This window comes from Equus caballus, chromosome 1, assembly GCF_041296265.1.
Source record: "Equus caballus isolate H_3958 breed thoroughbred chromosome 1, TB-T2T, whole genome shotgun sequence".
Taxonomy (NCBI): Eukaryota; Metazoa; Chordata; class Mammalia; order Perissodactyla; family Equidae; genus Equus; species Equus caballus.
In genome coordinates, this window is record NC_091684.1 from 7943247 (window position 1) to 7955449 (window position 12203).

The following is a 12203-nucleotide window of genomic DNA, read 5'->3' on the forward strand; positions in this document are numbered from 1 at the left end:
GAAAAAGGCAGTAAATATTACACACACTCTTTACTTATCAATATGTATTAATTTTAAACGAGACATATAGGTAAATACAAAGCAACCAGATCTATTACACCAATTCCAATCTGAAAAGTTAGCCAGCCTAATGCCTTCTCCAAAACATAGTCTGCCTAGGAATAAAATGGTTATTACCCAATAACCCAACAATGGAGATCTCTCAATTTACTGTTTTAAAAGATATATTTTAGAATAGGAAAATGTAAATGTTGCCACCTCGAATTGCAATGAAGACCTCATCAGTCCACGAAGAGTGTTACTGCAGTAAATATACACACGTGTGCACAGACGGTCACACACACAAACACACACACACAAATCTAATTGTGTTACAGAAATTACTCAAAGATGTCTGTAGCTTTAGTAAAACATCAGAATGTAATAACAAACAAGGAACTGCCAGTAGGTCCTTGAGATATTTCAGGTAATTTGCATGTATGAGATTATCTGCTGCAACATTGTTAGGATTTGCAGTTTTTCCTCATGCAAAGAACAAAGAATATTCGGGCAGCAAGTTCCACCATGTTCAAATAATAACACATCATCACCTTTTATTACATGGTGCTTTATACAGTTTCAATGCTCTTTCACGCACATTTTCTCCTTTGGTCCTAAGGGTTAAGCAGGGGTAGGTATTTTTATTCCTGGTTTACAAGTGATTAAACCAAATCTCAGAGAAGTCAAATGCCTTTCCTGAGGTCACATGGTTCATTAAATGTAGAAATGGTTTCCCGCAAGTCAATCAGTCACTCTTGGTATAAAAATTAAATTCGAGAAGAGCATGGCCGCAATGCCCCACCCCCCAAATCGCTCCCAGTCTTCCAAAGCGTCAGGTGAACCATCTGCCCAGAACCTGGAAGGACTCATGTTGACACTGTCTATCTGCCACCAGCCAGCCACACAGAAACCTTTAGTGGACACATTCATGTAGCTTCGGTGCTACAGAAAAAAGATGGAATTTACCCCCAAATAAGTGAGATCATATCTGAAACCCAGAGAACCTAAGTTTCCAAAATTACAGCATTAAATGTCCGTGGCAGAGACCTGCCCTTCTTTCAGCAAAGGTCGACCTTCATTTTCAACTATAGACTTGTACCGAGTCCAAAGCATGAGCGGATTCATCGTAAACCAAACGAGGGGAATGTGGTTTCACTACCACACACGGCAGGTGTGTCCCAGCCCTGCACCAGGCCCACATGCTAATCCTAAAACAAGGAAAACGAGAAATGTAATAAAAAGGGATTATCTTAATGACCGCGGGTTTTCCTTCAAGGGGCCCTTCTCTCAGCTCTCAGAAAGCGGTGGCAGAAACCACTGAGATCCCATGACATAAGCCTTGCTTTCCTTCAGTCACACTTCAGAGACAAACTAGAACAAATCCACTAACATGACTTCTCTCAATTGGAGTTTATTTTCCAGTGTGATCAATTTAATTTCTCAATACTCTACACCATCTGACAATCACAATTAGAACAGCATTTTTTCATGATTATTTCCATGCCTTGAAATCTTTCACTTTTTTCAAGTCTTGAACTAAAGGTTTCAAAGTTATCAGCAGTTACCATAATTGAGCTAATTCTATTTACCCATCTTCAACTCTCTACAGAAATCCAAACAACTCCAGTTCTATTTGCTAAGTTAAATTTGTACTTTCTGATAACGTGAAACCAAAAGCAGACCAACATGCCTGCTTTGAGGTAAAGACACTAAGAGCTGAAATGCTCTATTCATGATATAGTTTGCTGTTTGGAAATTTTTGTACCCCAGAATTAAAAAAATCGAATTCTAAAAGCAACAAGAAGCACTGTAAGAGTTCTTAACATCTTTGTGTCTCCAGCACCTAAGACAGTATCTGGTATAGATGCTCAATAAAGTTCTGTTGACAGATTGAATGAAGAGATACATGAGTAAATGAACAAAAGAAACAAAGTAGAAGAAGTGTCAGGGCTGGCTCTGGATTCAGCATGGTTTCTTTTTTCCCATATGAAATGAAACTTGATGACAATCTGAAGCCACACTATCATATCAATTCTATAAAGATCTTTTTTTCCAAGCTTCAGGAACCTTCTTGCTGAGAAGTCAGAGAACTCTCTCCAATATTTCTAAGTTCAACCAATCAAAGGCATTCAGATAAGGCTCTGCTTCTCCTAAACCCTGTGGAACAGCATTTCAGGTTCTTAACAATGCGTGTGTAGTTATTAAGGAAGATCCCGTACCTCACAGCCGTCCTTTAGCATCCACTCAATCACATTGCAGTGGCCTCCATCTGCAGCCCAGTGCAGAGCCGTACAGCCTCCGAGGTCTCTCGTTTCCCAAGAAGCACCATGTCTTCGGAGATATTTCACAATCTCTAGGTGTCCCGCATAGCATGCAAGCATTAGACTGCAACAAATGGAAGAAGAACCACTGGCTATAAATGTAGTCACCAAACTCAGGTCCACGTTTTACCCTACCTGACTTAAAACAAGAAATGCTCATTTGAGTGGAAAAGCTATGGAAATTATTCATGTAAAATGTTATGTATTCATCAACTGATGAATGGATACACAAAATGTGGCATATCCATACCATGGAATATTATTCAGCCATAAGAAGGAAATGAATTACTACAACATGAATGAACTTTAAAACATTATGCTAAATAAAAGAAACCAGAAACAAAAGGCCACATACTGTATGATTCCATTCATATGAAATGTACAGAACAGGCAAATCCAGAGAGACAGAACTAGCAGATTACAGTGGCGAGGCGCTGAGCAGAAGAAATAGTGAATGACTGCTAACGAGTACAGGCCTTCTTTCTGGGCTGATGAAAATATTCTGGAATTAGATAGTAGTGGAGGTTGCATAATTTTGTTAATATATTTTAAAATGCTGACTTGTATATATTAAAAGAGTGAATTTTATGGTATGTAAATTATATCTCAATTAAAAAAATGAAGAATCACAATAATTAAGATATTGGATTTAAAAAACAGCCGTGAGTCCATAATGATATTCAAAAAAAAGAGGGGGAAAAATACTCATTTGACAGTATTAGTGATAACTATTAAGCCAGTTCCATACTCTAAACAATGATATTTAAGGAAAATAATAAATTATTTACTCTGCCTTTATAGGATGTAATGTAGTCCAGTTGATAAGCTTTTTTTTTTTTTAAAGAAGGCTGCCAGCTAATAAATATAGAAAGAATCATGGAGTTAGAAAATCACTTTTTTTTGCAACTCCCAATTAAATAACTGACTCAGGCAAGGATCGTCCGTGGATGCTGAAATCATTGGATCAAAGGTTAATGGCGAACAGGACGCTCACACAGTGCTGAGTTATCACCCCATAGACTATTTGCTAATTGCAATGGGAAACTCTGTCTTTACAAAGTGGAGAGGCAACAGCCACACCCTAACCACAGGATCAAACCCAGAATCACCAACTTTGGGGCAGCCTGCGTCACAAGCCTGCTGACAGATGTGACCTCAAGTCACAACACCGCTCTGAAGTCTCCTTGATAAAAATGTTAGTCTGAATCTAATCAAAGCTTTAAACCTAACTTTATTGGAAATGATGAATGAACAAGTTCAATTCCTCCTTCACAAGTAGGAGAAAATCAGGCAAATCAGGAACATGGAACATTCTATACAATAATTGGACTGGTCTCCTCAGAACGTCATTGGATGAGAAAATATTAAAAAAAAAAAAAAAAAGGATAGAGGCCCTGTCTTGAATAAAGAGACTAAAGAGAGAGAACAACGAAATGCAACGTGTGAGCTTGCTTGGATCACGGCCTCGCCCCACGTCCCCAAAGATGACTATGGAAGACCTTCGGGGGGACGAGTGGGGAGACTTGCACCGGTGGTTGGGGCATCGATGACATTAGGAAATTACTGTGACAGGTCTTAGTGTGATGATGCCAGGTTGATGTCCTTGTTTGTAGGACATACACACTGAAGTACTGTGGGGTTACGGTGCCTCCGACTTACTTTGAAATAGGTGAGCCAAAAAAAAAAAATGCTAATAAAAACGTAGACAGAGAAGCAAATGTGACAAATGTGGTGAAAACTGCCAGCCGCAGGTGTGAGTACACAGACATTTATTGGACTGTCCTCTCAACTTTCCTACATGTCTGAAACCTTCCAAATAAAGATATTATCTTTCATTTTCTTAGTTAATATTACTTCATGTATATCCTTATTTACTCACTCTGACAACAGTATTCCTATAACTAAATATTGCACCACATGAATATATCCTAACTTGAATCATTCCACCATTGTTGGACATTTAAGTTGTTCAAAATTTTCACAATTTTAAATAAGGCTACAGCAAACATCCTTACTATGTAAAGTCTTATTCGCATTTCTGATTCTTTCCTGAGGATTCAATTCCTAAAAATGGGATCACTGTGTCAATGGATCTGGATATTTAAGGCTTGCTTTTGATGCATATTGCCACATTGCCTTCCAGAAAGGTTACATCAGTGTACACTTCTATCCTGTATCTGCAAGTTCCACTTTACTGCACCTACCACCACTGTTCACACTTCTACCTGGGAGCCAAGCACAGAGCCTGGCATGTGGGAGTCATTTGATAAATATTGGCTGATGTAATCAATTAAACCCAATTGCTAGATTGGTGATCATTTTTGAGTCTAAAACATTCTTTCAGCTCGAAGTATAGGTTTTCAAGTGTTGCGCTCTTTTCCTAAACTCCTCCTGCAATGACTCAGCCTTTTCACCTCAGGGAAGTTCTTGGGTTGTATTTTTGATTGTGATGCCTGTTTGCTTTTCGCAAATACCAAAGATTCTCAGTTAACAGCATATGGCAAGAGGCAATGAGAGCCCTGAGGGAGGTACCAATGCCAGAGGCACAACCCAATGCTGGGCACAGGCTGGTGACAACTGTTTGAATAACCACCATTTCCTGAGCACCCAGTGTGCACTGACACTGAGCTAGGGAGGGTACACAAGTTATGATGGAGATTCCAGAAATACCCTGTGGACTGAAAGAATAAGTGAACCAACCAGTAAGCCAGCTTTAGTCATCGCCATCTCTCCTTTGGAATGTGGTACTTCACCTCACAGCGCTGTCAAAAGAGACTGGATCAAGTACTTGTGTTCAATCAAAAACTCTCCGGGAACAGGCCTAATAACATAAGTATTGGAACATTTTAGGGCAGATTCCACAACCTACCTGTCCTTGCCACTTCCATTCTTCAGATTCACGTCAGTGCCATTAGAAACGAGGATTTTAACAAGCCTAAAGGAAACAAATTTAAATTTAGTGGGATAAGTAGCTTTCAACAGGAACCCATGATAATCCGGCAAAAAGGAACAACACTGACACATCTTTGTAACACTTTCTTCTCCATCTTCAGAGGCCAGCTGGCTTTAAAGGTAGAGCATTATAAAACCAGAAAACTACCTCTCCAATACCAAAAAATAATGGGTTTTTACCCTTTATGTGAATTATTCGTTGGAAAAAAATTGTCACAATAGCCAAGACTTGGAAGCAACCTAGGTGCCCATCAAGGAACAAATGGATAAAGAAGATGTGGTACATATACACAATGGAATACTACTCAGCCATAAGAAAGGATGAAATCCAGCCACTTGTGACAACATGGATGGAACTTGAGGTTATCATGCTAAGTGAAAGAAGTCAGAGGGAGAAAGTCAAATACCATATGATCTCACTCATAAGTAGAAGATAAAAACAACAAACAAACAAACACATAGCAACGGATTGGATTGGTGGTTACCAGAGGGGAAGCGGGGAGGGAGGAGGGTGAAAGGAGTGATTAGGCACATGTGTGTGGGGATGGATTGTAATTAGTCTTTGGGTGGTAAACATGATGTAATCTACACAGAATTCAAAACACATTAAGATGTACACCTGAAAGTTATATAATATTATAAACTTATGTTACTGCAATAAAAAAAATTTTTTTTAAACTGTACCACACGAAACAAATTGGACTATCAAACTAATTCACGGTCACTTTAACAACCATTTTGAATATATTTTCAAATAGCATCTAATGAAAATACATTTCTATGTTTTTCAAAATGGCACTTTAGTAAATATAAATATGATTGAAAAACAACCTATTAGTATTTATGCTTATCTGTGTGGAATGGACATAATGGAGTGTATCAGTGAAAATTATCTTAGCAACCTATCAGGGAAGTTTGTTTCCCAGAATTAATATCCCTCCCTTTTCTTTTTTAACGAAATTCAAATTCCAATAACCAGTTTTCCCAGGACACATAAAATATATTGCAAGATATAATTAAATGGCTACCTCTCCTTCTCACCACATGATTATACATTTTTACATTCTCTCCTGCATGTTGTATGACTTTATGAGAAAAACAGCTGAGTTTTTGTTCAGCCCTTATATGGTACCATTTTGGAAAGAGAAGACAAATGGGGTCTCCCCGGCCCCTTTCCCTCCCACCGCTACCCTGACTGGAGCCTTTGAGAGGAGTGAAGGGTTCAACCACTCACTCAGAGAGATAAGGAGGAGGAGCCCTACCTGGTGAATCCTTTCTGGGCAGCAACCATCAGAGCCGTAAAGCCAAACTTATTGGGGACATCAACCTTAACATTTCTTGGGAAAAACACAGAGAAAAAGAGATTAACACGCTCCACACGGCTCCCTGTGGATTTGCGGCTGATGTCTCTTGCAGGGCACAGGTGGCTAAAATGGTTCATTGTCCCAAAAGTTCCAATTTCTTCCGGGCCATTAAATTTTTGTTGTCTTAGACTGCCCTGCCTAATATTTTAAAGGATTCAAATTCACAAGAAGAGAAAATTGCTGTAATTTCACTTAAAATAGGCACTCCTTCAACTCGAAAGTGTTATGCAATCCAATAAAACACTCTATGAAGAGCACAGCCCCCTCAAATTAGCAGAGGGCACAGTGTCTTCACTGCAGACTCAGCTCCACTGAACACAAGTCTAGATTGGGGGAGCCCCACGTGTTCCCTTGATTCCCATCTCATGCACTGGGCCTAAAACGCTGCTGCCGAAGGAAGAAAGCAGAGCTGTTAAGGATCAGCTTAGAAGCTTTGGCTTTTCGTGGGAACCTTCTCTTCTCCAACTTACAGAGCCCCAATGCACAAATGGCTTGTCCTCTAAGGCACTCAAAACTATTGATTCAGAAAGAATCGAGATAACACTGTCCATTTTTCATTGAGGAGGCAGCTTCAAATACCACATCTGCAGCAACCAGATTCACTATTTTTCCTCTAGTGTTTTATCAACCTTTTGAATTAGAAACAGCTGATTTAGTGATGCCTTAATTTCAGTAGGAATTAGATGTGGACATTTGGGGGTGAAATTTGCCTAAATGCTACGGCATATAAACAAGAATCAAAAATTACTTCTGGGAAGAAAATATGACAACCAGACTTGTAATTTCCATTTTCAATTTTCATTAAATAATTACAAAATATAACATTTACATGGGGCTTTATGGTCTTTATTAACTATGCTGAACTCACGCCAGTCACCTGAGATTAATTTTGGAGCCAGTTTCAAAGGCATGGGAAGTCTTAATAAAACAAAATAAAGCTGCATCATGCATTTCTATGCACTTTTGGGCATGAAAAATAAAAAAAAAAATTAATGGCAGCGTTCTCTCACCCTCCTTGAAGTATTTGAACCAGCAAATCTTCATCATTCACGTTGACAGCCCTATGAAAGTGCTCGCTACTTATGGGCTCTCCTGAAGAAATTAGACAGAAAGCAGTCATCCAAAATATAATGAAAGAAGATTCATTCCAGCTATATTCCTCCTGTGGCCTTGAGTGGGTGCTCATGTTCACCTCCAAGAAGGCACTGGGCTATTCCAATAAATACATCTTACATTTCCTAGTCAACTCCTTTTACTGAAAAAGACCTTGTTTTCACATATTAAGAAAAGAACATTTAGATTGTCCTAAAGGCTTGGGACATTTTCGAGTTATAAAAGTATTGCTATGTGAATGTTATTTTGATATTTGAAAATAATCCTTTCAGATTTCATAAGACTTAATAAATGTCTCCCACAAGCAAGGCAAAACTCCCCAATTGCCACAGCACGCTGGTTTTGTTTGCCAAAGAATCACTAAACTACTAGAATGGCAAACAAAAAGAGGCAGCTTGCTTCAACACTTGAAATCCAGAATGTGAGTTCTTCCCAGGAATATAACACTCGTCTTGGCCTTGTCTCCTCTGAGCTTCTGGGGGCAGAGGGGGCTCCTACCCAGGGAGGCAGAACATCGTGAGAAAGCCCCGTTATGCGAGACGACCGCCAAGTCGAGAAGTACGAGCAGGAGTCTGAGACACAGTAAAAGAACAATGGAGGTGGGGTGGAGAGGAGGGTGGCCCTGTGTACGGGCGAACACTAACTCCTTGAGGAAGGGACTGCGGCAGAAGTTCAAAAATGAGCAGAGTGTGAGAAGAAAGGGCCAAGTGAGAGAAGCCGGTCTTTCAAGGCATTTATTCCATGACTTCGCTTGCTTCACGTTCCAGGACTTTCTAATTGTTTAAATGATTATAATTAAGCTTAAATGAAATACAAGGGAAGCACCTGGAACAGCACCGAGCACGTCCTAAGTATCCAACATGTGTCTGTTGTTGAGGTAATAGTCATGGTAGTGGCAGCTGCCCTTGCTCGACACAACCCCACCATTCTCTTCTGCCTTACACCCAGCCCTCTCCCACACTTTCACACCTACCTGACCCCAATAGGCATTGAGTTCATAATCCCCAGTTTTAGTAATCCAAAGGTCTCATGCATTCATTCAACAAGTTTATTAAGTAACTTACATGCCAAGTCTAGTGCTAGGCACTGGGGCTCCCAGAGAGAATGAGACAAATATGTTCCTCTCCCTTGCCCTTTACACTGTAGTGCCCACTTTCAGCCTATTATTATTATAAACCCTAAAAGAAAACATTTACCCCTACCCCGTCCTCCCAAACTGCACCCCAGACTGCCTCCTGGGGCTCACCGCCCCCTACTTAACCTCCCTCTTGCAGCCTGGCCTGCAGAGGTCCCCTGGCCACCTCTGCAGGATGGGAAGTAAAATTCCCCATCCCTGCTCCTCACGATGGAAAAACTCTGGGATGTCAGCTTCTGGGCACAGGCGCTACTTTTCTCCTGGTTTCCTTGGAGGATTTTAGCTGGGCCAAGTACAAACTGGGAAGTGAGCAGGGCAGAAAAATGGAGGGATCACTATCAGAGTGACCTCCAGCTGATACCCTTCCTTCTCTTCTGGGAAAAATAAATTTAAGCCAAGTTAAAATTGTTTTGAAATAACTTTGTCCACTAGAGATTGCCAATCTCCTGAAGATTTTTAGCCACGTTATACTTCCTTTTCATCATTCCACGCATATTTTTAGACAAAAAGCTTCAAATGAAAGTGTCATGATAAACCATCATAGGGCAGGGCCCATGCTGTTCCTGGCTTCCAATAGGAGCTACAGAACGGGGCAGAGTTTTGCCCCCAGAGACATTTGGCAAAGTCTGGCAACAATTTTGGTTGGCATAACTTAACAGTTGGTGCTATTGGCATCTATCAGGTAGAGGCCAGGAATGCTGATCAAGGTCCTACAGTGCACAGGATGGCACCCACAATCAAGAGTTACCCAGCCCAAAATGTCCATAGCACCAAGGTGGAGAAACCCTGGGCTACAGTAATATGGACTGAAAATGATCTATGTGACCCATCCATATGTTCGTGGACAAACTAAACCCATCAAAAGTTCCCTTCCCTCACGCTTCCCAGAAAGGAGGGGAAGAACACTGTGGTGAGAACCCTCTGTTATCCCACCAGACAGCCCCGCTTCTGTGACTCTCAACCTCCAACTGCCACAAAAAATACAAAAACAAGTAACTTGCATAGAATAATCCAGAAGAACATAGGAAGCTCATCCTATTTCTACTAAATTTTAAAACATGATATCCTAACTCAAATCCTATTAAGGAAGCTGTATCTCGACACAATGCTTTTTAGATTCTTCCTCCGACCACAAAACTGAGAGCCAGAAAGGCTGAATGAGTGTCATCCAAGGTCACCCAGGCAGGAGTGGGCGACATTGGAGCCCGGAGAGAGGTCTCCTGTGAGGCCGTACTCCTTCCTTCCGTATTGTAACACATGTAACAATTTCACTGTATGCCTCCATTCTTATTAAATTTTGAATACAAGCAGACATCTTAAATAAACATGATCCCATGGAAAGTGTTAAATGAAAGGGGATGGCTACAGCCTAAAAAACTTCAGAAAAGTGCTAACTTCGTGAGATTTTAAAGAAACTTCTAAAAGCACACACAGCATCCCAGCACATTTAAGCCCTCACCACCTCTAATCCACATCATCCATCTTCCCTGACTGGCACAGCTCTCCCAGAGGAGGGCACTTCCTCATGCATCCTACCCAGAAAGCTCTGCAGCATGCAAATATTGGAAAACGTATTAAATTCATTCCGTGCTTAGAAGCTTGAGGACTGTGCATAGCAAAGACAGGGTATTTTGATATTAGGACATAATCTAAAGAAATGTATTTCCTATTCCAGCTTCTGCAAGAGGTAATCAGTGCTCTCATGAGTTATTCTGAGAACACAAGGACATCTCACGGAAGAGAGGAAAACAACATACTTGTTCTTCAGTCCTTGCTTGCTAAGTTTCAGCAAAAGGAAGCAATAACTGTCATTTGGGGCTGAAAATTCTTTCTCAGCATTAACTCATCGACTCCTCTCACACCACTGCCAGGAAGGCACAGAGGTCCTGAGGATTACCACCAGGCCAGGCATGGATCAACTGAGGCACAGAAAAGGCTCACAGTTTACATGAATTTGACAGAGAAACAGAAAAGAAATGAAAAGGCTCTTGTTTGCAAGCAGAGTAGTTCTTTCTACTCCCAGTATGGGAAGGAGTGAAGAACAGAGAGGAAATTCCAGGGTGAGCCAAATGTTCCACTCCTCCCACCCCCAAATCCTTCAAGACATTGTGGGCTCGGCCCAAGGGATTGTCATTGATCAGTGCAATTCAATATCAAGAAGGCAGGCCTTGTTTTGTGGGGGTGTTTTTCCAATGTTTACCCCGAGAGTTGCAATTACAGATACCGAACTGATCCTGCCCACGGTGAGGATGTCCCTGAGTGTTCCTCCTGCGCTGGATGGAACTCATCAGGCAGGACCACAGGAGGACACCCAGGAGGAGGAGACGGCAGAGTGGTCTTTGGGAATCCATCACTCACATTCTGTAAGAGGGTCATTTAGCTGCAGATGTGCTGGCAGACATTATAATGTGGTGATAACACCTTCCTTGGTGGAATTTAAGTCTCTATTAAAAGCCGTGAATAAATGATGAGCTCATCGGAGAAGATATTTGCCAATTAACAAGCAGCAGCTGTTTTTCTTTCTTTTTAAGGGCCCAACTGATTAAAATTGCATGCCTCATTTAAGCAAGAGTCTCGTGTACTTTACCTGGGAAAAAAAAGGCTGAGCATCCTTTATTCAAACAAAGTACATCCTTTTGTGATTCATTAAAACACTTTCAAACGGAATGCAAATTATCAGCCCACAGAAGCATTGTCACTTTTTTGTATAATGTGCACATTTTTAATTCTTTGTTTAGCATGATCTTCCTCCTTAAGAGAGTCTGCTTTGGATATTATAAATATAACAATAGCATGAGGGAGCAGCAGCCAGCCAGAAGGAAGAGTGTACCTGATCCTTGCCACCCAGGACAGACCCCCTGAGGCTGAGTGCACGTCCCAGCTGCAGCATATGTGCTGTGACTTGACAAGGAAATGCTCCAGAAGCCCCAACACACCAGGTCATCACCAGGAGCCATGTCTACATCAAGCCCTTGTCTCTACAGGAAGTCTTGTCTAAGTGCCCATGGAAGCCATGGGCTGCAGTGACAAATGCCCTGGACCACTGGACCAGTTATCCATGGCTGCCTCTCAGAAGCCAGCTTGGCAAGAAGGCACACCTGGCCCAGAGGGACAACCCTTGTCAGCTGATAGAGCTACAGTGGTTTCTGCCTTCCTAAAGAGCTCCAATGGTGCACCAACTCCATGTCATCTCTGGTCCAGAAGACCCCGCCTTGGCTTTGATGTGGTATTCAGAAGGAGACCAGTGGCCACCTGAGGCTCACCATGGTTGGTTCTGCA

At 41.3% G+C, this 12203-nt stretch overlaps 1 protein-coding gene across 15 annotated transcripts in view; it reads right to left on the reverse strand.

Annotated features, from left to right (window-relative positions):
* Positions 1-12203, reverse strand: part of FANK1 (fibronectin type III and ankyrin repeat domains 1) — a 112743-nt gene that overhangs the window by 25623 nt on the left and 74917 nt on the right. For all 15 annotated transcript variants that reach the window (XR_011441538.1, XR_011441528.1, XR_011441532.1 and 12 more), the window contains exons 4-7: positions 7687-7768; positions 6575-6649; positions 5230-5295; positions 2259-2424 (exon numbers count right to left, since the gene is read on the reverse strand). Coding sequence is in view for 10 of the 15 variants with exons in the window: in XM_070275670.1 (XP_070131771.1) it covers positions 2259-2424; positions 5230-5295; positions 6575-6649; positions 7687-7768 (389 nt within the window). In the remaining 5 variants the exon portion in view is untranslated. The remainder of the gene's footprint in view (positions 1-2258; positions 2425-5229; positions 5296-6574; positions 6650-7686; positions 7769-12203) is intronic.